At 44.0% G+C, this 26831-nt stretch overlaps 1 protein-coding gene across 1 annotated transcript; it reads right to left on the bottom strand.

Moving 5' to 3' along the window:
* Positions 1 to 3918: 3918 nt before the first annotated feature.
* Positions 3919 to 25892, bottom strand: LOC111966226 (collagen alpha-3(IX) chain-like). Its single transcript, XM_023990696.3, has 32 exons — positions 25466 to 25892; positions 23948 to 24016; positions 22377 to 22412; positions 22203 to 22274; positions 21710 to 21763; positions 19112 to 19147; positions 18497 to 18520; positions 18064 to 18117; positions 17451 to 17504; positions 16998 to 17039; positions 16790 to 16846; positions 16490 to 16543; positions 16325 to 16378; positions 16106 to 16159; positions 15898 to 15951; positions 15700 to 15753; positions 15429 to 15482; positions 15254 to 15307; positions 15089 to 15142; positions 14777 to 14821; positions 13350 to 13403; positions 13160 to 13213; positions 9759 to 9812; positions 9585 to 9656; positions 8856 to 8891; positions 8400 to 8444; positions 8262 to 8294; positions 6392 to 6538; positions 6199 to 6253; positions 5879 to 6061; positions 5585 to 5662; positions 3919 to 5346 (listed from the first exon to the last, which is right to left on the bottom strand). The coding sequence occupies exons 1-32, from the start codon at positions 25529 to 25531 to the stop codon at positions 5162 to 5164; spliced, it is 2037 nt and encodes a 678-aa protein (XP_023846464.1). The 5' UTR covers positions 25532 to 25892; the 3' UTR covers positions 3919 to 5161.
* Between the last annotated feature and the right edge of the window lie 939 nt (positions 25893 to 26831).

Genomic DNA, 26831 nt, shown 5'->3' with positions numbered 1-26831 from the left:
TGCCTTTTTGCTTGGTAGGGCAGATTTGCTATCCAACCAGCGTTTTCACGCGATTCTATTTGAAATATTGCCAAAGGCCTGTTTTGGCTGCATTCTGTTCTGTTCACTGACAGATTTGCCGCCCATTCCCGACTARGCTATACCATTTAATTGGGCTACACACAACCCACAGCTAGGCTATAAAAGAAAAAAAGCTATTAATACTCTGTGGCTAAATTATAGGCCTACTCCTGATTTAGAATTAAGAATTATTTCAGTGAATCTCACTGTAGTTATGTGGGAGATTCAGGCGCCCTTCTCTCTCTCACAACAGTAACGGCTGCGTTTGGACAGTCTCTAGGCTAGCCTACAATGTTGCACAAACCATAAACCCGGCCAGCCCAACCCAAATCAATTAGAAAGCCAGGCACGTTTTCACATTACGTTTATTAAGGAGGCAGGAAAATTACAGAGGAGGCAACTCGAATTAAAGCTATTCGCTTTCAAAGGAAGTTTTACATTGCAAACAGTGAAAATGATTTGTCATGTCAGGAGATGTACCAGATCTGGGAAAATAGGTTCCAGCACGAAACAGTCCAAAACTGAGAGGTGTKGGATTCTTTTCCGACAGGCTCTGGCTCAAACTAAGCACTGCCTACAAAACATAACTAAACACAGCAAAAAAAGAAACGTCCTCTCACTGTCAACTGCGTTTCTTTTCAGCAAACTTAACATGTGTAAATATTTGTGTGAACATAAGATTCAACAACTGAGACATAAACTGAACAAGTTCCACAGACATGTGACTAACAGAAATGGAATAATCTGGCCTACTTGTGTCTAAAAAAGTGAATGTCAAGCCCTGAACAGACACATTTTTGTGTCGTGCTGCTGTAGTGTCCTGAGGTACCATAGAGCAGGGTTTCGCAAACTCTGTCTTGGTGCCAACCCTGGGTGCACAAAAAAAATAAAAACATACAACCGGAGGGGCCCCAGGACAGAGTTTGGGAAACCCTGCCATAGAGTGCTATTCTCCTGTGGTGACTTTCTCCTCTCCGGATTTACAGAGCACAATCTGTGGTAAGACTGGTCAGCGGATCAAGCSTAGCAGTGTCTCATGCCAGGTCATGGTCCGCCAGGAGACCGCAGAGCCACCAAGTGACCCACAGGCATCGGAGCAGTGAAAACAACGTCTTAAGCCGGGTGGACACTACATGATTTTGGCCACGATTTAGCTGTCCCAGACAAGTTTTTGAGATCGGAGACAAAATCCCCAAAGTCGTTRCCTACTCAGGGCGTGCRGCCGTCAGCGACGCTCGCTTAATGTGAGTGGGTCAAAGACGCAATCTGAGGGCTACCGAGCAGTCCCAGACATTCAGGTTTGATTTTATTGCCACAAAATCTGCAATTCTCTTCTAGTGTGAGATGTGCAATGACAAGTTTTGAAAAAAATCTCACACTTGTCTGGGACAGCTAAATCGTGGCCAAAATCGTTAAGTGTACAGCCAGCTTTAGAGTTATAACACCTATTTAATTATTATTCTATTTATTATATGAAATATAATTGTACCTCAATGTGATTATTAGCCTCCTTAACAGGGCATGTACTCAAACATGTAATTTTCCATCTTCATCATTTGGCCATAATTTTTCGTCAGATTTCATAAATTTGTATTTTGATAAAAAGTGTCCTGATAGTTCGACTGATATTTCAAATTAGCTTCACTTCCAAATCTCATGAACAACAATAATTAAACGGGGGAAAGTTTTAAGTTTCAGACCATGCAAGTAACATTCCAACCTTTTGACTGAGGGCCTGGGTTATACAATGCAAGTGTAACTGCACTCAAGGGCTCATATAGATCAGGTTACTGTAGAATGAAGGAGAGATGTTTTTTATACAACTTTACATAGTTGATTCTGAGGCAACAAACCTTTTTCCCAAAAAATAAGAGCGATTTACTGAATATCGGGCACAGATGACACTGTTTCTCTAGCATTGAAGAGTTAATGAAAACGTGGTGATCCACTGACTAGATTTCAGTTTAGTTATTCTTAATCGTATGTGCATCTTTGAATTCTAATATTTGTGCAATATTTTTTTGTGTTTTATACAGGTTTGTTTAGTCCTTGTGTCTGCAGTAAATACACTAAATATATATTGTTCAATGATGCTTCACTCTGTATATACTCTGTTCAAAAGTATGTTATTGTGACAGTTTTTCACATTACCCTGCTTATATTGGATAGTTAAAAAATAAATGTGACAATTTACTTGTTTTTGGTTAGTGTTTATCTACTGGTTGTTTTAGTGCATGAACATTCAGTTGATTAACTTGATACAGGGGCTTGCGAAAGTATTCACCCTCCTTGGATTTTCTTCTATTTTGTTGCCTTACAACCTGGAATTAAAATAGATTTTTTGGAGGGGTTTGTGTCATTTGATTTACACAACATGCCTACCACTTTGAAGATGAAAAATTATTTTTATTGTGAAACAAACAAGAAATAAGACACCAAAAAAAAACTTGAGCGTGCATAACTATTCACCCCCGAAGTCAATACTTTGTAGAGCCACCTTTTGCAACAATTACAGCTGCAAGTATTTTGGGGTATGTCTCTATAAGCTTAGCACATCTAGCCACTGGGTTTTTTGGCCATTCTTCAAAGCAAAACTGCTCCAGCTCCTTCAGTTTGGATGGGTTCTGCTGGTGTACAGCAATCTTTAAGTCACACCACAGATTCTCAATTGGATTGAGGTCTGGGCTTTGACTAGGCCTTTCCAAGACATTTAAATGTTTCCCCTTAAACAACTCGAGTGTTGCTTTAGCAGTATGGTTAGGGTCATTGTCCTGCTGGAAGGTGAACCTCCATCTCAGTCTCAAATCTCTGGAAGAATTTCCCTGTATTTAGCGCCATCCATCATTCCTTCAATTCTGACCAATTTCCCAGTCCCTGCCGATGAAAAACATCCCCACAGCATGATGCTGCCACCACCATGCCTCACTGTGGGGATGGTGCTCTCGGGGTGATGRGAGGTGTYGGGTTTGTGCCAGACATAGCATTTTCCTTGATGGMCAAAAAGCTCAATTTTAGTCTCATCTGACTAGAGTACCTTCTTCCATATGTTTGGGGAGTCTCCCACATGCMTTTTGGCGAACACCAAACGTGTTTTCTTATTTMTTTCTTTAAGCAATCRCTTTTTTTCTGGCCACTCTTCCGTAAAGCCCAGCTCTGTGGAGTGTACGGCTTAAAGTGGTCCTATGGACAGATACTCCATTCTCCACTGTGGAGCTTTGCAGCTCCTTCAGGGTTATCTTTGCCCTCTTTGTTGCCTCTGATTAATGCCCTCCTTGCCTGGTCTTGGAGTGTTGGTGGGCAGCCTTCTCTTGGCAGGTTTGTTGTGGTGCCATATTCTTTAAATGTTTTAATAATGGATTTAATGGTGCTCCGTGGGATGTTCAAAGTTTCAGATACTTTTTTATAACCCAACCCTGATCTGTACTTTGTCCCTGACCTGTTTGGAGAGCTCCTTGGTCTTCATGGTGCCCCTTGCTTAGCTGTGTTACAGACTGGGGCCTTTCAGAACAGGTGTAGATATACTGAGATCATGTGACAGAAGATGTGACACTTAGATTGCACACAGGTGGACTTTACGTAACTAATTATGTGACTTCTGAAGATAATTGGTTGCACCAGATCTTATTTAGGGGCTTCATAGCAAAGGGGGTGAATACAAATGCACACACCACTTTTCTGTTTAGATTCATTTTTAAACAAGGAATTTTTTTCACTTCACCAATTTGGACTATTTTGTGTATGTCCATTACATGAAATCCAAATAAAAATCCATTTAAATTACAGGTTGTAATGCAACAAAATAGAAAAAAATGCCAAGGGGGATGAATACTTTTGCAAGGCATTGTATGTAGAAAAGAGTAATATTTCACTGAAAAGTGGCTTTATTTGTTATTTCTTACAACATGGTGCTGTAGCATCTTACAACAGCCACCCACAAATAATAAATAGTATTTAAAGTCATGTATATTTAATAGTTACAGCACCGGTATATAGTGGATGTGGTCATTGCAAAATGAAAAAGATAAAGAACACAAATTGTGTTATTGTACAATTACAATTTCTGATGCATCCACAACTGTATTTATTTTCAAAACATATTGGAAGGGGAGATTTTAAAATCAAACATGTAATCATGAAAAGTGAAACGAATGGAAAAAAAAGGAAACTGACAAAAGCACTTTACAAACTGATTGAAAAGTAAACGAATCTATCAAGAGTTGGAAAATACTGTGGTTGCATCAATATACAAAATATCTGGGCACTTGGGTTTCTTCATCGCCTGTTGCGGTACCCGCAAAGCTCCTTGGCAGACTTCACTCTGCTCACTGGCACATATCTTCCTATTTGACATTTCGTAAGCTTGTCTTGTGAGGTAACACCCGCGGTCTATGCAGAAAGGACCTTGACACATACACATTCACTGCAAGGACAATCACGGTTGTCGTGTTTTGGAGACTTGTCTTCCATAGGAGGGGTATGTGACGCAAGATGTTTGGTCCCGTGTGGCTCAGTTGGTAGAGCATGGCGCTTGCAACGCCAGGGTTGTGGGTTCAATTCCCACGGGGGGACCAGGATGAATATGTATGAACTTTCCAATGTGTAAGTCGCTCTGGATAAGAGCGTCTGCTAAATGACTTAAATGTAAATGTAAATGTAAAATGTTTAGGGAGTGAAAGAACACAAGTACATACTTTTGAAAAATAATGGCCCATAAGCACTTTTCCAGTAAAGTTGTTTTTCAGTTGTTTAATTAATAAAATAAAATAAATGTTATTCACTTTTGATGGTATTTGGAGCAATGCTGGTGTTTTCTAGCTCTCTTGTCAAATGTTTACTCAGCTTTGTCCACTTCATGGATGGGTGGAGTCTAGATTTTTAGTCTCAGTTTGTTTCTTTGTTTTCCCAAACTGCTGTTTTCCTTCTYTTAACACTCTTGGGACGTTCTTCTCTTCCTCAAAATAAATCTGTCGTTACTGTTCCCGTCTTGTTTTAAATACATTGAAAGAGGACATTATGTGACTCGTCTCTCTCCTCTCCTCCATCTCTTCCTCATCTTTTCTCCTCCCAGGGGTAGCTCGTTCCGGGATGAGGGAAGTAATGTTTAATGGTTCTTGGGATTGGAGGTTTTCCCATGGACATTTGCCCCCTGGCAGGCGGTAGTGTCGCAGATTCCTGGSGAGCCCGAGTGCCCRGTCCTTCCTGTCCTACCTGCCTCTCCGGGTTCTCCTGGATCTCCYGGGGATCCGTCACGCCCGTCTTTGACGATTCCAAATACTCCTGGGATACCTATGGGCACAGAAACAAGAGTGCAGGGAATGAGCCAAGTCTCCCAACAAGTACGCACTAATTCAAACACACAGGGGAAACCTGCGTTACTCTTAAWTAGAGGCTCAGATGTCCCACAAAGAAGGGGTTTGTGGCAAAGAGAGTCTACTGATACAACTCCCCTTCGCTACCCATTAACGTGTATCATTCTAGCCCAAACCACACTCACTGTGAATGCTCGGTGTATAAACTGTCATACCTTGGTATCCYTGGTCTCCAATGGGCCCTTCGATGGCTTTTCCAATGGGTCCCTTGTCACCCTGTTCACCAAGATCACCTGTGGAAGAGACGGAAAACAATGTTTAAAAAAAGGCACTACTATGAGAACTGTGCAATATGCCTAACATACTAGAGATGGTCACACCTGTCTGTACACTTCATACGTTTTGTGCTGCAAAGCTACTATCTGTTAGTCCATTGCTCTGTGCTGATCACATAGGCGGTTTGAGCTGTATGTTTCTCGGCATGGCCCTGTGCATCTCCTGCTACTTACCTCTGGGACCGGGGTCTCCGAGGTCTCCAGGCAGTCCTCTGTAGCCAGGAGATCCACGGGAGCCGGGGTGACCGATAGACCCAGTCTCGCCTGGCTTCCCTGGAGATCCGGCAACGCCGGGGCGACCCACTTGGCCAGGGGACAGGGGTCTTCTGAGGTTGGAAGCCAGCTTTGCAATCTGATCTGAGAGAGGCAGGACAGAGGAACAGAAATTTGCAAAAWATATTTTTGTCAAAAAGGAGTTCATGTCCCTTTTTGGTAATTTAAAGAAAGACAAGGACACTGCACCCTACAACCCTTTTGATCTCCAAAATCCTCACCATCAATCATAGATCCACACAATTCTCTGATGTGCTGTTCGCTTGCCAGTTTACCCTGAAAACAGAGGCAGAGAAGACATATTTAATTCAGCAGGTGTCGTCAGTGACAGTTCAGTCGATCCGAGGCATTCTTGGTGCAGGGACACCAACTTGCCAAGTTTACATTAACCCTAGTTACTCAGAGGTTACTCACGGGAACACCAATCTTGCCAGCGATTCCGGACAGACCCTGTTCACCCTGAAAGCCCATGAGGCCTGGTTTCCCAGGAACCCCTCTGGCTCCGAGCTCTCCCTGTGGTCCCACCACGCCCTTGGGTCCCAGCTCTCCACGCTTCCCAGACTGTAAACGCAACAAAAAAAACGAAATCAAATATACAACTCTTGTGTAAATGTCAAACAGAGTTAAATTCAGTGGAGGTGTTCAGTTGGAAGGGAAGAAAGTGTAGGTCCTCCTGGGTGGCGCAGTGGTCTAGGGCACTGCATCGCAGTGCTAGCTGCGCCACCAGAGTCTCTGGGTTCGCGCCCAGGCTGGGCTGGGTTCGCGCCCAGGCTCTGTCGCAGCCGGCCGCAACCGGGAGATCCGTGGGGCGACGCACAATTGGCATAGCGTCGTCCGGGTTAGGGAGGTTTTGGCCGGTAGGGGTAGGGGTAGGGATCCTTGTCTCAGTATGTAAAAAAAAAAATGTAATAAAATGTATGCACTCTACTGTAAGTCGCTCTGGATAAGAGCGTCTGCTCTTGGCCGGTAGGGATATCCTTGTCTCAGTATGTAAAAATGTAATAAAATGTATGCACTCTACTGTAAGTCGCTCTGGATAAGAGCGTCTGCTAAATGACTAAAATGTAAATGTAAAAAATGTCTATTGCACTCTGTGGCAAAACTTCGAACTTCTCCAACATTATGATCTGAGGGAATCAGACAGCCCAACTGTTTCTGGTTCAGTAGTTCATTTGAGATGACCCCAGAATAAGAAACAACCTGACCTATCAAAGAGCGTCGGGAAAGTAAACACTGTAGTTGTGTGCTTCCTTGAGAACATCCGTGTGGGAGTGTACATACGTCTCATTTGATCATTCCTTGAATGATCACAACAAATCCTRAGTGTGAGAGCTGCTGTAGCTAGCAGCAGTTAGCGTTAGCGAGCCACATCGGTGCCTTGGCTGCAATGACATTAATTGTGAGGTAAACTGTGCTGCAGCTTAGCATGGCAGAGAGTGGGCTAAACAATCGTACGGCAGGCTAATTAATCCAGCTAATCCTGGAATGTGAGCAGGGATCCCGTACAATGAGTTAGTGTGTTGCAGTCTGGCCTGGGCACCAGCACTTAGTGCAAACACCAAATCTCTGGCAACACATCAGAGAGAAACGATAGAGAGGGGAGAGAGACCATAATAAGGGAAAGAGATGTGTGAGATTGTGAAAAAGGGGGTCAATGATAGACTGGTCTAGTAAGCCCAACTAAGTAGGGTTTTTGACTGTACGCCTAGTGAATGTGATCACAACTGTTGTGGTAGTTATCTAGAGGGACAAACCTGCCAGTAAAATATGTGTCAACGAATGGAGTTGGACCTAGGGCTCTATTCAATCAGATCCACTTTAGCTAGAGCTGTCAAATCCACAAGTGGCTCCCACTGCATGGAGTCGCAGTAACAGAAATCCCATACAGCCTTCTTTACAAGTTCGAACACTGGATTATGAGATGTAATCTACACCTCGATTTGGGTAGTAGAAATCATCAATATTTTTAAAAATAATTTTTCCATTTGAGTGTAATTATTTCTATGTAGCTTACCCTTTCTCATTCTGAACTTGTAACAGGAGTGGGGCGGGTGTGGCTTTGTGACAATGATCGCAAGAGCAGCTGCTCACCGATTTGACTGCTCAAACACAGTTCCATCTCTGACACCACCAAAACATCAGCAATGCGGGTGTCTGCTATCACCGGTTAACGCTTGGACCTGATTGAATCTAGGCTCTAAACATATTGTGGTTTGTCAAACATACATTCAACACTGACAAGGACTCACTCCACAGTTTGGATGAAGATAAAGAGATTACTCACCTCTCCTTTTTGGCCAACTGGACCAAATGGACCCTGAAAATGACAAATAAGACAAAAGAAATTGGATGACACACGTGTTTTCATGTTGATTGGATGTATATTAATTTGGCTGAACTTAAAATATGAAAGATAACTTACAGGTTCTCCATTCTCCCCGGGCAAACCATCAGCTCCTGCCACACCCTGAACAGAAAACAAAATAAGCATTTTTTGATGCCACTTAGTTAGTGGTTATCATTTTTCATTTGAATAACAATAATTGGGTGTGCATGGAAGCTTCCATAGAAAATATCACATCCATCTTTGGTTATGTGCCTACAAAAGTAAAATATAACCCCACAATATCTTCCATAATGAGCCCATAAAACCATATTCCCACCTCTATAACCGTTCCCATTATCAATGGCAAGATTCTCTCTAAACCCTTTATTTAAAAATATATATATATTTAACTAGGTAAGAAGCAGGGTAACCCCATGAGCACACTGAATGAAGACAGTTGGAACGGGGTTTCTATGGTATTATGATTCTCAACTTAATTTGACCTTTGACCCCTACTGTAGGGAGCTACAAGTGTAGTACATGTGTACGTACCACGTCTCCTTTAGGGCCTGATGCTCCGACTGGACCCTGCAGGAGGAACAGAATGAGAGAGAGAGAGAGAGAGAGAGAGAGAAGAGAGAGAGAGAGAGAGAGAGAGAGAGAGAGAGAGAGAGAGAGAGAGAGAGAGAGAGAGAGAGAGAGAGAGAGAGAGAGAGAGAGAGAGAGAGAGAGAGAGAGAGAGAGACTGTTGAATGAAAGAGAGTCAGTGGTTGTGGAGACCAGTAGCAGAGCCATGGCTCCATAGTGGCAGACTGTGTGCGTTGAGTGAGAGGGGGGGGGGGGGGGAGTGGGACAGAGCAGGAAGCTGGATAAAGCCTGGCTTTGTATTCTGCCCTCGGCTACTGAACAGGACTCTTCTTCCTCACCTCTCTCCTGGGTACAGTACAGTACACACCGTTAGGGCTGGAGTGAGTAAGCCCACACTGTCCAGGTTATGAGCATACACTGCTCTGATCTAAATGGGTGTGGCAGGAGGAGCTATGTGTGTGCGTGTTTGTGTGCAGTCCAATATTGGTTCAGATGGTCAATAGCTGTAATCTGTCTTTAGCTTAGCTACAAATAAAAGGCCTTGTTTATTCCCACAAGGACATCTGTGTGGTGAATAGGGATTCGTGGGCTTGGAAACCGATGGTGAAATGTTCAAATCCCCAGGGTGAACATCACTGTTGGTCACTTCTGCAGCCTTTGGCCAGCAAGCGTTCTGTTCGGGGTCACACTCACCCTCTCACCAAATCCGCCGCGGATTCCGGTTGGTCCGGGAAGGCCAGGGTCCCCCAGAGCCCCCTTTATTCCCTGTTGAACATGACATAGACACCATCAGAAGACCTCCAACACATGACACAGAATTTCATTCAGGGATTGTCCAGAAAGGATGTATCCCATCATACCACTGACCTGGAAGCCTTTGCTGCCCCGAACCCCGATGTTGCCCGCTGGTCCGATGCCCCCCTGGGAAATATACAACATAATGTTAGCACAACAAGAAGTACATCAGGGCCTGCAGACACAGGAAGTACATCTCATCCGGACCTTTGACCGTTTGCCTTCCCTCATCCAATATGATCTGTTATTCAAACCTGACCTTTTTAAGAGACTCCAATAAAGAAGGACATGATTGTTTATAACTTGGTAAGAGGAGGATATTGCAGTTGCGCTTGAAGAAAGAGGCCCACGAGTCATTGTTGATGTCGTGCAGGGTTTCCCAAACTCGGTCCTGGGGCCCACCCTGGGTGCACGTTTTGGTTTTTGCCCTAGCACTACACAGTTGATTCAAATAATCAAAGCTTGACGATGAGTTGGTTATTTGAATCAGCTGTGTAGTGCTAGGGCAAAAACCAAAACGTTCAGCCGTGGAGGGGGAGGGGCCCAGGACCCAGTTTGGGAAACCCTGGTGTAGAGCATGATAATCACTTTTATATCCTGGCTGTATCCTGAATTCCCTCCCTCCAGGGTTCTGATGGGGAACCAAAGACAAAATCCCCTCTGTGTCTCTGACCCTCTTTCATCCATGCCTCTTTTATACCCTCCTGTCTTCACCACTGCCTCCATCTAACTGGAGGAGAATATAGCTATATACAATTTATTAGGTACACCCCTCCAGTACCTAGTCGCACTCCGCTTTGTCTCCAGAACAGCCTGAATTCGTCAGGGCACGGAAACGTTGCTCAATTAGAATCAAGGGAAAACATTCCCGACACCATTACACCCCAGCCACCAGCCGGTACCATTGACACCAGGCAGGATGGGGGCATGGACTCATGCTGCTTATGCCAAATCCTGACTCTGCCATCAGCTTGACGCAACAGGAACCGGGATTAGTCGGACCAGGCAATGTTTCTCAACTTTTTCTACTGTCCAGTGTTGGTGATCGCGTGCCCACTGGAGACTCTTCTTTATGTTTTTAGCTGATAGGAGTGGACCCCGGTGTGGTCGTCTGCTGTAATAGTCCATCCGTGACAAGGACCGATGAGTTCCGAGATGCCATTCTGCACATCACTGTTGTACTGCGCTGTTATTTGCCTGTTTGTGGCTCGCCTGTTAGCTTGCAGCATTCTTGCCATTCTCCTTCGACCTCTCATCAACAAGCTGCTGCTATTTGTTTGTCGCACCATTCTCAGTAGACCCTGGACACTGTTGTGCGTGAAAAGCCTAGGMGGCCGGCCTTTTCTAAAATACAGTAACCGGAAAGCCTGGCACCGATGATTATACCACGCACTCGTTTTGCCCATTCAAAAGTTCAATCGAACAGTAACTGAATGCCTCGATGCCTGTCTGCCTGCTTTATATAGCAAGCCATGGCCACGTTACGCACTGTCTGTAGGAGAAAACCATTTTAGTGAACGGGATGGTGTTCCTAATAAACTGGCCACTGTGTGTATATAGTGTGACAATATACACTACCCTCCGTATTTATTTGGACAGTGAAGCTAAAATATGTACATTTGGCTCTATACTCCGGCATTTCAGATTTGAGATCAAATCTTTCATATGAGGCGATAGTACAGAATGTCATCTTTAATTTGAGGGTATTTTCATACATATCTGTTTTACCGCTTATATTTACATTTTAGTCTTATCCAGAGTGACTTACAGGATAAATTAGGGTTAAGTGTCCTCCTCAAAGCTCTGGGATTCGAACCAGAGAATCTCTTAACCGCCCCCCCAAAATTCTAACCTCCCCTGTTATTAGTAATGCTCGCATTTTTGGGGGGGGTTTATGATCTTTGTTCCTCTGTACCTTTCTCACTCATATTGTATGTTGCTATCCAACAGTCTCCTAGTTAATCACAACCGATTGTGTTTTATCATTTAACTAATAAGGGGAAGTTTTCATCCTCATCCTCTCTCAATCATCATAATGTATATTCAAACAAACAATAAGATGATGGATAAAATGTGTAACACCATCTTGTTTTCTCTTGCTAATGTCCACATGAAAACAATACAAGTAATCCAGGAAGTTATGACTTATCTTTTATGGGCAAGAAGCTTTAGAACTGAAAATGAATGTCACACCCAAACTTTAGGGAAAGAGTTGAGTATTGTTGGCCGTTGAAATCCTTGTAATAACGCCTCTGTGCTCTTGTTTCATTCCAGACTTGTTGTAAGCATAATGGGAGAGAATGAGAGAGCAGCAGACTCATCACGAGGTAATGTGGTAATACACTACATGACCAAAAGAATGTGGACACCTGCTCGTCAAACATCTCATTCCAAAATCATGCTCTTCTGGGAAGGCTTTCCACTAGATGTTGGAACAATGCTGCGGGACCTTCCATTCAGCCACTAGACAATTAGTGAGGTCGGGCACTGATGTTGGGTGATTAGGCCTGACTCGCAGTCGGCGTTCTAATTCATCTCAAAGGTGTTCGATGGGGTTGAGGTCAGGGCTCTGTGCAGGCCAGTCAAGTTCTTCCAGACCAATCTCAACAAACCATTTCTATATGGACCTCGCCTTGTGCACAGGGGCATGGTCATGCTGAAACAGGAAAGGGCCTTCCCCAAACTGTTGCCACAAAGTTGGAAGCACAGAATCATCTAGAATGTCATTGTATGCTGTAGCGTTAAGATTTCCCTTCACTGGAACTAATGGGCCTAGCCTGAACCTTGAGAAACAGCCCCAGACCATTATTCCTCCTCCACCAAACTTTACAGTTGGCACTATGCATTGGGGAAGATAGCGTTCTCCTGGTATCCGCCAAACCCAGATTCGTCCGTCGGCCTGCCAGATAGTGAAGCGTGATTCATCACTCCAGAGACCACATTTCCACTGCTCCAGAGTCCAATGGCGGTGAGCTTTACACCACTCCAGGCGACGCTTGGCATTGCGCATGGTGATCTTAGGCTTGTGTGCGGCTGCTCAGCCATGGAAACCCATTTCATGAAGCTCCTGACGAACAGTTCTTGTGCTGACGTTGCTTCCATCTGCAGTTTCCATTGGCAGTTTCCATTTCACAATAACAACACTTACAGTTGACTGGGGAAGCTATGGCAGGGCAGAAATTTTACACTCTGTTTTAACCATACTTTCTAACGGTCAGGAAAAACACTTCTGATATGTTGACTGCTATTCTACTTGGTAATAAAACAAATAAAAAAATGTTTTATTGTCACACACAGTGAAATGTGTTGTTTTACAACAAATTAAGGTTAAGTGCCTTGTTCAAGGTCACATCGACTGATTTTTCACCTTGTCGGCTCCAGGATTTAAACCAGTGACTTTTCTGTTACTGGCCCAACACTCTGCTGCCACGTTTCCATGGATACGGTATTGAACTTTGACCTAGACTACTTACAGCCACTCCTCTGGGTCCCGCCTCGCCCCTCTCTCCTGGGATACCGATGTCGCCCTGTGGGAGGAGTCAGATGATGGTGCAGGCAGGTGAGACGAGCTGATACACCACAAGTGCAATGCAACAAAACAACCCACAACACACAGACACCCCCAAAATACCCTACTGTCCCAGAAGCCCATCAGATACATACAGGAATACCTGGCTCTCCAGACGGCCCTGCCTCTCCCATCTCTCCTGGGTCGCCCTGGGAAGGAAAGGGTTAACAGAAGGGTTATGTGGTGGCTTAACTTCACTGCCATTGGCTTAATGGTTCCTCTAATTGTATGATGTCATTTGTGACACCACTGTGTGTATTTCCTCTGAAAGTGTGATGTCATTTGTGACTTTACTGTCTGTATGGCTCCAATGGTTCCACCTGCATAGGTATTTTAAGTATTAGCTAACCGCATCATATGTTATTGCAATCTGGTTCCTGACGGCACAGTTGATGAAGTGGCACGCAGCCATTGGTTGATGCATGCAACATCTGAGCAGGGAACCTTTGATTGTAATTGGCATGACATAATTGGTGTAATCACTGTCTGTATGGTTTATTATCTGATTGTATGATACCATTTGTGACGTCACTGGATGTGTGACATCACAGTACACATTGATGACATCACTGACTATGACACCACTTGCTGTTTCTTTTGAGTCTGTATTCACGTAATAAGAATCAATCCCCCTCGACCACGCCCACAAATTGGGGGAAACAAACATTCTTTCCATTTGACTCCTATTGTAAAAGAGACAACTTCGATTTTTTAGTTATACAGAAAAGAAAACAAACATGGCGAAAAGCTGCTGTGTTTTCCCCACAGGCGGGCAGGGCTGTGACGTTATATCTAATACCAACTGGGTCTATGATTTCAGTTGTAATATTAGCTGTATGATTCCATCTTTTGATTGCATAATATCATTGTGACATCAATGGCTTTATGACATCACTAAGAAAATAGCCAAGATTTACGTCGTTTTTACTTTGAAACAAAAACACTTTTTGGAGTGTTCTCATATGCTTGCAATGTTGTTTTGATTGTTGCTTTTAAAGTTGCTAAAATTACATTTGGTTGTGATAGTTGCAAAATGCCTATTTTGGATGCAGCAGTTGTTACCTAAAATGGTATTGCTCATTGACATAGGCTGTAGTCAAAGAGCCATTTTACTGGTTGAAGGTTAAGTTGAAGTGTTTTTTGTTGTTGTTGTATAATGCAGTTGATTTACAACGACGTCACAAACATTATATTAAGCAGGACATCCATACAAGCCCTTACAATCCAATTAGAACCAAAAACTAGTGTGAAATGCACTCATAAGCAACATGTAAATGGAGGCTTTTTTTGCTGGCCGTCTATGAGAACTCCCCCAATTTTTCCCCCACGGTGTGGAAATAGTGAATAGCGACTTGGGGTTTAACCATAGAATTACATATTAGAACTGCATAATTTAATATGATCTCTGCGGTGGTAAAAACTATGATATCCTTCTCTTTATGGCCCCATTGTATACATCATATCCGTGTCTTTATGAAATCACTGTCTTCATGACCTGGTTAGGCATTGTTGTCATACTCACAACTCCTCCTGTGGCTCCCTTTGCGCCAGCCTTTCCTTGTAAACCCTGAAACACAGACATAGAAACATGACTCTGGGGTAGTTTCCACAGTAGTACTATGATTATATGGGACGGGCCTAGTAAACACACTGTGAGAGACTGAGTTAGAKATGATTGTGTGGTCATTAGAGTGTGCAGGTTTAAGGGCATCTCCTAGTAGGATACAGTGGGACAGATAATGGCCAACTTTACACAGTGGGACGCTAGATAATGTCATGCTTTACACAGCAGCTACGGGCACGGGGAGGGAGACACACTGGGTTTGATACTCACAGGAAGGCCGTTGGGTCCTTTCTCACCGGGTACCCCATTCCGCCCGGCGTCGCCCTGGCAACGCAGAGAAACACTGTCACTATGACATCAGCCACACCCACCGCGGGCTCATGGGAAATGTCAGCAGAGCAGAGAGCATTTTGGGAGGTACGGGCGCCACTTTACCTTCTCGCCATCCAGTCCCTGGGTGCCATCTTTCCCGTCTCTGCCAGGGATGCCCTGTGGAGGAGAGAAACACTCTGTCGGTCAGGGGGTCCGAGATCTGCAATATCTGTTTTCGTGAGAGATTTACATTTGATTATGGATGTGTATTTGAAGAGATTTGCATTTTAAGACTTACAGGGTCCCCTTTAGGTCCTGATCCCCCGGGAACTCCCTTTGGACCAATTTTGCCCTGTTGCGAAATGACAAGGAACAATGTTACATTACCTGAACAGTTTGTAGTGCACCACTAGATCCTTTACAATCTCTTGTACTCACACCATGTACCGTCACATGACTGTTTAGTCTGCTATTTCATTAGAGATCAGAGTTGCCTGTAAATAGGATGTTCAGTCAGACATGCAAATATCAATACAAAAATGTACAGCATGTGTGTATTATTTACTCACAATCTCGCCCTTTGGCCCTCTAAATCCCTCTGGTCCTTTCTCTCCAACATCACCCTGGAATTGTCAAATGACACACACAGAGCTTTTTATTGATGGGACCAATGGCAGACAGCTAACGCAATGACATAAACACCAGTGCCGAAGTGAGGTACGAGTTATACACTACTCAACAGATAGTACGAACAAGGAGAGACTCACTGTCTTGCCGATGACGCCAGCAATACCAGGTTTGCCTCGGAAACCGGGTAAACCCTAAAAAGAAAAATGAGAGAGAGACAGTAGATGCATTACAATCAGGGAAACTGACATAGCGTTTCCACTGCAGCCTATTGAAGTGCTGGTCTGTAAGTTCCAGACAAAAGACAGAGAGGTCTGTGACAAAGACATTCAGAGGCATGGTACTCACCCTGTCTCCTACTGCCCCCATCGGGCCCTGAAGTCCCCTCAAACCACGAGGACCCTGAGAAACAACACCACAGGAGGGTTAAGAACCAATCAGAATCAATCACAACCACCATAAGAGTCAATCAGAACAATCAACACTGCATAGCAATGGACAATCTAAACAAACAGGCAACAGATAAAAATGTCTGTGTTTCGAGCCACATTAGGTGACATCCCTCACCTGCAGGCCCACAGTGCCGGGAATACCTGGAGGACCAGATGGGCCAGCATAACCCTGGGAGAGACAACAGGACACACAGTTAAACAATAGGTATTTCACATCTGGATTAACACTTCAGACTAGTAAACCTTTCTGCTCTCTGAGTTTCATTCTTATTGATCTCACCTTCTCGCCGTCTTTCCCGAGCTCTCCCTTATCTCCTTTGTGTCCTGTGTGACCCTAAATGAAGAGCGAGCGAGAGGGGATGGAAGGAAAGACATACAGAAGAAGCAAGGGAAACATATTTAGAGAGGGATGGCGAGAGATATAAAGAAAGACAAAGAAGGGTAGATCATGAGAATGGGAGATACACAACAGTTAGTTTAGCTGTCATGTTCCTGGGGGAAACGGTCATTTGAAAAGCACACATTTCAGAGCTTTAAAAGGCACACTGAGTAAGGTAGAGCAGCAATGTACTATACCCACCTTGAATCCAGGCATTCCTGGAGGGCCGGAGGGGCCAGGAGGACAGATGGCAGGACACTATAAAGGGGAAAGACAACACTGCATTAGGCAAAGGCATGTAGTAAAAATAATGTCCCATTGCTGTTCAATGGTGTGCATAGCAATGCAGCACAGTACAGGGTTGATGTACTTAAATGTGTTGGGTCTGAAAAAACGTCCTGATACTTACCAACAGATCTCCACTGCCATCAGGGAGAGCCCCAGGAAGACCCTTAGAGAGGTAGAATAAAGAATGAAGTTCAGATTGATATATATTTTTTTATACATTTTATTTAACCTTCATTTAACTAGATAAGAACTAATTCTTATTTACAATGACGGCCTACCCCGGACGACGCTGGGCCAATTGTGCCCTATGGGACTCCCAATCACGTCCAGTTGTGATACAGCCTGGAATCGAACCAGGGTCTGTAGTGACGCCTCTAGCACTGAGATGCAGTGCCTTAGAGCGCTGCGCCACTCAGGAGCCCAAATGAATGTGTAACACTTCCATCTGTCTTTCTTTAAGCATTTCTTCATCCCACATCTGTGTGACCACGCATATCCATCCCTGACTGATGGCAGCAATAACAATGTCACTAAGGTGGAGAATCAACAGATCATGTAGATGTTCTGTACTTACTGGGGGTCCGTCAGGGCCGGGAAGCCCAGCCAATCCTGCAAGACCCTCAGGGCCCTGGGAGAGAGGAAAAGGAACACACAGGCTAGAATCAGTCAATCAATCAACCTGATTCATTTGCATATAAACTGTACCAAAATCACTGCATAGACATAGATTTCCCCATACTCTCATCATGTTAAAATAAAGGAAATCAAAGCTGACGCTCCATTGCTGAACCTCTGACCAGCGTCTCCGATATGAAGCTCAACTGAAATCATGCCTCATCACGATCACTCCAATCAGTCCTGGTTCTCTCTCCAGGGGCCTTTCCCTACTCCACTATGGGAAAACGATTGGATTGGAGAGACGTGCCTGTCTTCTCTGTCTCAGGGATCTCTAGTGTTGGTCCTGGAGTGATACTGCTTCTGGTACTGCAGATTTTACTTGTCATTCAGTAGTTAAACATTAAACTTGCAAACTTGATTACTTTGTCATGAATTACCAGGGAGTCCACTAGATATCAAGTAGTGGCAGTCAAAGAGGTGATTAAGTGTAAGTGTATATTTCCCTGTTTTCTGTCTGTTGTACATCTTTCTTAATCGGGATGAATTCATTAATTGATCTTAACACTCACTGCTGGTCCCTGTGGCCCGCTTCCGCCCGCAAGCCCATTGGCTCCTGGTAGTCCCTGGAAACAATAGAAATGGGTTGGGTGAGAGCACACACACACACACAGCAGGCACGGACATACACAAACACATGCGTAACTAGAAGAAGTCATATATAGACATGCAATAATATCTACACACACACACGCAGCAGGCACGTCGGACAATACACAACAACTGCGTAACTAAGAAGAAGTCATAATAGACATCAAAATATCTACACACACACACCACAGATGGACAACACAACAAAGCTACAATTCAAAAAAACACAACACACACACACACACACACACCACACACGACTACACACACACACACACACAACACACACACACCACCACCACACACACACACACAAAAGCAAAAGTGAAACTGGTTTTGATCATCTGTACTCACTGGAGCTCCCGGTCCCCTCTGACCCTACGGAAGACAGGGAAAGGCATACTAAGACATACATATCACTACATACAAATACATACACATAAGACAACTTATGAGCATCGTCATAACAAGCTGATGATTTATCATGGTTCAAACGTATAGGTTGTAATTGAAGGCTTGTGACAGTACACTCCGTATGTATAATATACGATGCGTGAACATTCATCTGTGTGTGCTTGTGTGTGTGTGTGTGTGATGTTGTGTGTGTGTGTTGTGTGTGTGTGTGTGTGTGTGTGTGTGTGTGTGTGTGTGTGTGTGTGTGTGTGTGTGTGTTGTGTGTGTGTGTGTGTGTTGTGTGTGGTGTGTGTGTGTGTGTGTGTGGTGTGTTGTAGGTGGTGTTTGTGTTATAACTGGGAACATTTGTATGTGTCTTGACCATGTGACTCGACCAGGAAACTCTGGGCCCTAGTCATAGATTTAGCTGTTGACAGGTGAGTGTGTGTAATCAAAAACACTCATATTTCTAGTGATCCGTCTGGTGTAATAGAGGTTATGAACATGGGCCGGTGATAAAGGCTACGTTGGTATCTTATTGGGCATGTAAGAGGTGGAAGATGAACTTGTACTTACAGGAGGTCCACCTGGCCCGGGAGGTCCAGCATCGCCCTGTAAGTGACAAAGACACACGACCCCTCAGACAACTTCAACAGATACAATGAAACTAGGTGAGAACTAGGTTAAAAACCTAAAACATTATTTGCATGTTCTTGTGCCAAAACTGGGTTTTCGAGGTCTTTGGGAGGGGATGACGTGTCGACATCGAGTCATGTATCAGTGAGCCAAAACTAGAGCAACTGCCTTGGTCCAAATAGGTGGGAAACAATCGAAATGATTACATTATTATAAGATGTTACAAATGTAGACTGCGTACACTTTTCCTATGCTGGAAAGTGCTGCAGTGACCTGATATGACCCAGAACAAGAGTAGAATAGAGATGCCCCCCACCCCTCCTCCTTATTTTGTGCCCCTTTTCCTGTTCACTCTATCCACCCCCCCCCTCCCTCCCTGTTCCTCTCTCTTTCCCTTTGCCCCCCTCCTTTGCCCTCCAACCCCAACCCTCTCTGCCCCCCCCCCCCCTCATCACACACACACAAGCACTCCAGACCAACTGCCCACCACATCATTCCTCCATCTCAGCTGTGTTTGGACTGTTTGTGTGGTGTGAGGGAGAAAAAGACTCACAATGAGACTTAACACAGTGGTGTCATGGCAACCAACACTGCATTCCACACTGTTCCAACTGACTTTATATTGGATGAGTGTAGACTAGACTGCTGCACAAATACACACACTAACACACACAGTTAGACACACGCACATGCACAGACACTGTTGCACGCACTCAAGCACATAAATGCACGCACATATACAGTACACAGCACTTACGCCCGCATGCACCTGCACACGAGCACATATCACACATGCACACACAGAGCCACACGCGTGCATGTCTCCTGTGATGTATGGGAATGTGTCGTGGTTTGTTTTCACTTTTCATCCCTCTACTGTTATTCTCAGTATCTCTAGTATTCTCTGTTTGAATTATTTTACAGCTACTTGAAGCTGGTGGACCAAAATGTGAAAGTTACCACCAGCTTAAAAAAACTGTAAAAAAAACTACATTTTTTCTTATTGAAAATATATATTCACAGCGATTTAGATGGTAAAATGATTGCCTACACTATTCAGTGCTTGTTTTTTCACATAAACTGAAATTGAGCGAACAGTGTAGAGTTTGAGCAACCAGGAAATGACGGAACAATTTCCACTAGATAACATAGCCACAAAGTATGAACAGCTTTCCCAGTTTGACAACAGATGCTGCTCCGGCGGGAGAAATCAATAGGCGAATATCACAGCCAATCACAACACTGGCGGGTAAGTGATACCGTGAAACACATCATTCCACTGTTAGCACCAGATATATTATGGACATTTTCTGAAATTACAATGCAAAAATTCTATGTGTAGCACCTTTAATAGTGAGAACATACAGTATCTTCCTCTAGTCTAAGCAGTAAAGACTGCTTGTGTGTGTTGAAGAGCATCGGTGAACTTCATTATCTAGTGACTCTTTTGGGGAGGTGGTCGATATGTCTTGACAGCGAAAGGTATTTTTTCCTGAAAATGTAGCTACTGTGTTTTGCTCTGAAAACAGCTTCAGCCCAAATTCCTTCCTCGGTGTGAGCAGGGGGAGGTAGAGAATGTCCAAGCTTGTCAAGCTTCATCCCATTAGTGCATGGATGTTAGCCAGGAAATAAACACCCACTTCCTGATTAGTGTGACTAATTAGTTGAATTGCAGAGGGCTGCCTCCATTTTTGACAGCGGACCCATTTACTCCCTTCAAGTTGTGATCACAGGACCCTTTTAACATCCTTTCATAGCTCGCATTTAATGCATGACTCCCAACACTTCATACCCAGTTCTGGGGGTGCTAGGTAAAACCATTACGTTCTCCTGCGCTGTACTGCTTTCATGCCATCCTTCATATTCTCAGCGCTTCATCTTCCTCAGAGGATGACTGTATTTATTTCCTCCTGTATCCAAGCCGCAGATCCCTCTACTTCCTATAGTCTTGGCCTGATTGGTGGGCAGCTGTGCGCATTCCAGGCGGGATTAGGGAAGCAGTGGCCAGCGCTAGATACATCTGACTCAGTGTCACCCTATCCCTCATTAAAAACATTCCCACAAAGGGCCAGAGCCAGCTCGACAAATCCGTCCCGACAGGGAGAAAACAGAGGCCTGAGTAGGTACCAGCTTAAGCCCACCAAGGTCTCAAGGAGCTCAATGTAACTAACCCCCTTTCTCTCTATTCTGTAGGGTCATACAGATACGATACACAGAGGACTGGATGGCACCTCCCTCAGCCTAAGGTCATTCTAAGGTCACAACACCAGCTCTCCGGGTGGGTTTTCACAAGTTGAGCTAACTGAGGCGCCTCAAATCGTTAATGCCTTTGTCACTCTGTACATACTGTGTGTGTGTGTGTGTGTGTGCGTGTGCACACCCGTGTATGCGTGTGAACGCATCTGTGTGTTTTAGTGGCTGATTGATCAGGCCAAAGGGGGCAGTCTTTAGTTAAAGACGTCATTAAAGTTAACGAGGCACATCCGGAGGCAAACAGCCTCGCAGGGACCTTGGGGGACCGATAGGCGCTTCACTTACAAACTCCCCTGGAGGACCGTCCTTCCCTGCAGGCCCATCAGCACCTGTCAATCCCTGAGGAAGAATCACAACATCATTGAAACATTATTAGACATTATATTGTGCTATTTCTTACGTCTAAATTACTCAAATCAACTGTTTGAATAGACGGGGGGACACATTTGATGGGATAATTCATTCAAGTTCTCTAACAAAGAGGTAGCTATGAGCAAGTTGTTCACTGAATAGAGGACAGGTTACTCGTTCTGTATGCAGGTAAATGGCTGTTCAGTCCAATTCAGTCGACTACGGGCAGTCAATTACACGATGAGATACAGTGAATACTGGGAAGCAGTCGAAGCAAGTGTCAAGGAGTACAGTTTGGTATCAATAGCTCAAGCTACTGCATATCTAATAGGTGCATGCTGGGTTATCTATGACAGCGATTCAGGCAATCTCTTTCGCATCAATAACAAGACCAGTGTGTGTGTGTGAGTTTCTACGGGTCACTTACGTCCACCCCTGGGAGGCCGGGCAGGCCTGGGTTCCCTGGTCCTCCTGCTCCCCCTGCTTTCCCCTTGGGTCCCTAAAACATTGGAACAGGTCTGTGTTAGAACAATCAAACACCTTACAAAACCTTATTGTTGATCTGTTGTTGTAAAAGATTATGTTCTGTTGTTATACTCACAGCTTTCCCTGAAAGTCCAGCAGGGCCATCTTTGCCCTGTCAATCAAAAGAAACAACATAAGATTCCAAAAGGACACATATCTCAAAGGCCTTTGACTTCAGTCTGGGAATTGGACAGATTTTGGACATATCATGTCCTTAAATAACAAGTGATTAAGTTATATGTTAATACAAGTCCACAGTCACAAATGCCACCCAAATTACTGTGAGTGTGTGTGTGTGTGTGTGTGTGTTTAAAGACGAATAATACCATCTCAGCAGAAAGCTGTGAAATACGGACGTCCTGCTGGCCATTTTATTCATAAAAGGTCAATCACAACACAACTGAAATGAAACTCATCTAAAGCTATATGTCGAATGGCTACCAGTGATATACAGACTGTGTGTATGAAGTGCTTTAACACACAGGAGGTTGTAGTTACCCTCTGCCCTAAATCTCCCAGTGGGCAATGGGGGAAAATTAACATTGCTAAAAGACTGAGCGGAATGGTCACATGATGAAAGCCTCAGGTTGGTTTGGACACGGGGTAGGAGAAGGGAGGGAAGGGTGGCGAGAAAAGAGGTGTGAGAGGTAACTTTAGATGCTCTCGTAGGGTTGGGGAATGTATGAATGAATGGGTCTTCTGTATGGCTGGCTGGCCTTCCAAACTGTGGCGAATTGACTTTACTCCACTCAAGCAACACAGCTATTCAATCCCCGACATCGAAAGGTTTGATAGACACAAAATATCAAATGTATTTGAATTTCTGTTATGAGATCAGAAAAGTTGCAGGCTCTGTTTGGGGGCCATTAACATATCAAGTTATTGTACGGTTTGAGACCATAGGCCTTAGTGTTTTGGTTTTTTGAGCACATAATCAGATTTCCCCTCTAACATATAGCACAAGTATGAACTTGATTTCTGGTTTAAGTTGCGACCTTTGGTTTTTCCCATTTCTATCATGATTGGCTCTGATGTGTCATCGGGTGCCCTCTGGCCAATAAAAGGCCTGTGTTTAACGATGACTAACTACCTGTGAGGCAGGGTTAAGACTCTCAGTGGGAGGAGTCAATCCCTTATAAACTGGATGACTAGCGAGCATTTGACCACAATTTGATTGCAAGACCGATACTAAAACACCACTGTCATCAATGATGGGAAATTGATACAACTCGATCAGCTGGGATTAGAAATAGAATATCAGTCATACTTGGATTTTCAATCCATTTGATTTCAGTTTTGTTGTTGTTAATCAGTAGGCTACAACTTGAATAAACTCATCTTTTAAAAACATTTTTCACCCTTAAACATTCTAGAAACGTACAAATTACTTTTATTATTAGGATTAAAGACAACATCTTCCCTATAAAAAGTTGGCATAAATCCTAATTTAGGTCCACATAAGTAAATGTGTTTTGTTTGACAAGCTAGTGCTAAAGTAACAAGTTACTTGATTGCCTCAGCCATGATGACAACTTCATTCGGTAATTGGATAGCAAAACCCAGCTCTACTACACTCCACTACTTTACAGTGGTCTCAAACCCAATGAGAGAGCCCCTCATGCTTCGGTGTCTGGCTAGCTAACTCACGTCAGTACCATCCTTCCCTGCGGGTCCCAGGGGTCCTGGCGGCCCGACTGCTCCTCGTGGGCCGGGTCTCTGCGACACAAAACCAAGACGTCAAAAATCAATACAGATATCCGCAAGACAGATAGGTATTATCATGTGATACATCTTCATAAATGGTCTAAAATCAAGCTGCTTTATGTCCAAATGGGCATGGAAGGAATGTGCGCATTAAGAATGAAAAAATATACAGGATAAACCTTGTACCTAAAAATATATATATATATCCAAGTCTTAATGCTTGTTGTTGAAAGTATTCCAATAATAGTGTGCACTGATCGTGCATCATTATTCAGAACGAAAAAGAAGTGTCCACATTGGTAGGCTTCAGGTTATATTATATTATAAACTGGGTGGTTCGAGCCCTGAATGTTGATTGACGGACAACTGTGGTATATCAGACCATATACCATGGGTTTGACAAAACATTTATTTTTACTGCCCTAATTACGTTGGTAACCAGTTTATAATAGCAATAAGGCACCTCGAGGTTTGTGGTCTATGGCAAATATACCACGGCTAAGGGCTGTGTCCAGGCACTCTGCTTTGCGTCGTACTAAAGAACAGCCCTTAGCCGTGGTATATTGGCCATAACTCCCCCCTTCGGGCCTTATTGCTTAATTACATTGCTTCGAATCTCCTAAACAATAAACTAAAAATATTTAAAAAAAATACATTTCGATGATTCCGTTCCAAGAATTTGTGAAAAACAATCAAATGTATCACAAAATATATGATGACAAAGCTATGCGCATGAAATAGCCTTTATACAACCGAGCTCTTGAGCGCAGAAATGACCCCAATTACGCACAGGCAGCGCAAATAATTTCTAGGGTCACAAACTAATAATTTAAGTGTAATAATATAATGAAAAATATACTTTATTTAATTTCAGACTGGACTAATAAGCGTAGGTCATTCCTAGGGCTTCCAAGGAGCACGGCTGAATGAACAAAGGTGTCATTGTGAACAGGCCACTGAACTTCGGGCTCTGCATTCTTTAGCCTCTACTCCATAACCCCTACTCCATAAACTCACAAGTAAATTAAAAAAGGTAACTGAAAAGACATCAGTCCTCATTGTTTCAATAACCCATTCAGAAATCTTTGAACAAATCGACACCTAGGCTACATACAACCTTATAAAACAAGAAAGGAACTAACACGTAGGAAAAAATCGAACCCGTCTATATATAACCTATGTATTAAACTGGGTCAAAGGTTCATATCAAAATGGATGACAAATAGCCTATATATGACCACCTTGCAGGAAGCCTAATTATCATGGAAGGATTCGACTGACACATTTACGTCCACAGCAGAACGCATAAACTATTAACTAAATGAGAACATCAGGCCAGTTGAGTGCTTACAAATTCTTCAGGCAGTTTACAAAGAAGCTATACAAACAGCAATTCCGGGCACAAGGTGTCGGATGAAAACATTAGGGACGGATAACGGGCGCACCAAAGCCACCGCTTACCTGTGCTGTAGATGATGCCAAAAGCTGGCACAGCAAGAGCAGCCCGAGAGCTGAGAATATAGACATGGCTTCCCGCTCGCCCCTCAAATCAGAATTTACGCTGAAAAAGTCAAACCCCGCTCCCAGTCCTTATCGCTCGCTCTCCCCCCGGCTTCGTGACGGACCGCTCCTTCACCTTACAGCGCGCGGCTCCTGAATGGCTTTCACCTTGATTCCAGATAAACCTGAGCCTCCAGCCGAGGGGGGCAGATCGCACTGTAGAGAGGGATGAGGGGAGTTGTGAGGTGAGGAACTGATGGAGGGGGGAGCGAGGTAGAGGTGCACGACTTCGGAGCCAGTAAAAGTGGGCTGTGCTAGAACTTTCTTGCCAATCCACGGGGGCACTACTGTCCAATCCGAATCCTGAAGTTATAAGGTCGGTGAAAGCAGTATGGTGAAAGCTCCACTGGCCTAAAGATGACATGGATGGAGCTACTCCGTATCACTTTCACCCATCCAAATCATTCTGATCTACATCAAGTGTTACAGTAGGGTAGGTTTGGAATGGGTGGGAGGTGAAATCAGACTTCTGAGAGGACCCTTCATTGGTCCACAACTAAGCGTCCCTTGCACCAACCTGCAACAATTTGTAAAATTCACAGGCTGGACCAAGCCTGACTACATTCACCAGGGGACATTTTAACAGTATCCATGCCATGCCATCCATCCATGCCATGGCACTACACTGCTCCTCAACTGTTAGTATACAGTCGTGGCCAAATGTTTTGAGAGTGACACAAATATGAATTTCCAGTTTCCTGCTTCAGTGTCTTTAGATATTTTTGTCAGGTGTTACTATGGAATACTGAAGTATAATTACAAGCATTTCATAAGTGTTCATAAGGCTTTTATTGACAATTACATGAAGGTGATGCAAAAAGTCAATATTTGCAGTGTTGACCCTTCTTTTTCAAGACCTCTGCAATCTGCCCTGGCATGCTGTCAATTAACTTCTGGGCCACATCCTGACTGATGGCAGCCCATTCTTGCATAATYAATSCTTGGAGTTTGTCAGAATTTGTGGGGTTTTGTTTGTTCACCCGCCTCTTGAGGATTGACCACAAGTTCTCAATGGGATTAAGGTCTGGGGAGTTTCCTGGCCATGGACCCAAAATATCGATGTTTTGTTCCCCGAGCCACTTAGTTATCCCTTTTGCCTTATGGCAAGGTGCTCCATCATGCTGGAAAATGCATTCTTCATCACCAAACTGTTCCTGGATGGTTGGGAGAAGTTGCTCTCGKAGGATGTGTTGGTACCATTCCTTATTCATGGCTGTGTTCTTAGGCAAAATTGTGAGTGAGCCCACTCCCTTGACTGAGAAGCAAC

This window comes from Salvelinus sp. IW2-2015, linkage group LG7 (assembly GCF_002910315.2).
Source record: "Salvelinus sp. IW2-2015 linkage group LG7, ASM291031v2, whole genome shotgun sequence".
Classification (NCBI taxonomy): domain Eukaryota; kingdom Metazoa; phylum Chordata; class Actinopteri; order Salmoniformes; family Salmonidae; genus Salvelinus; species Salvelinus sp. IW2-2015.
This window is presented reverse-complemented; position numbering and strand designations above follow the sequence as displayed.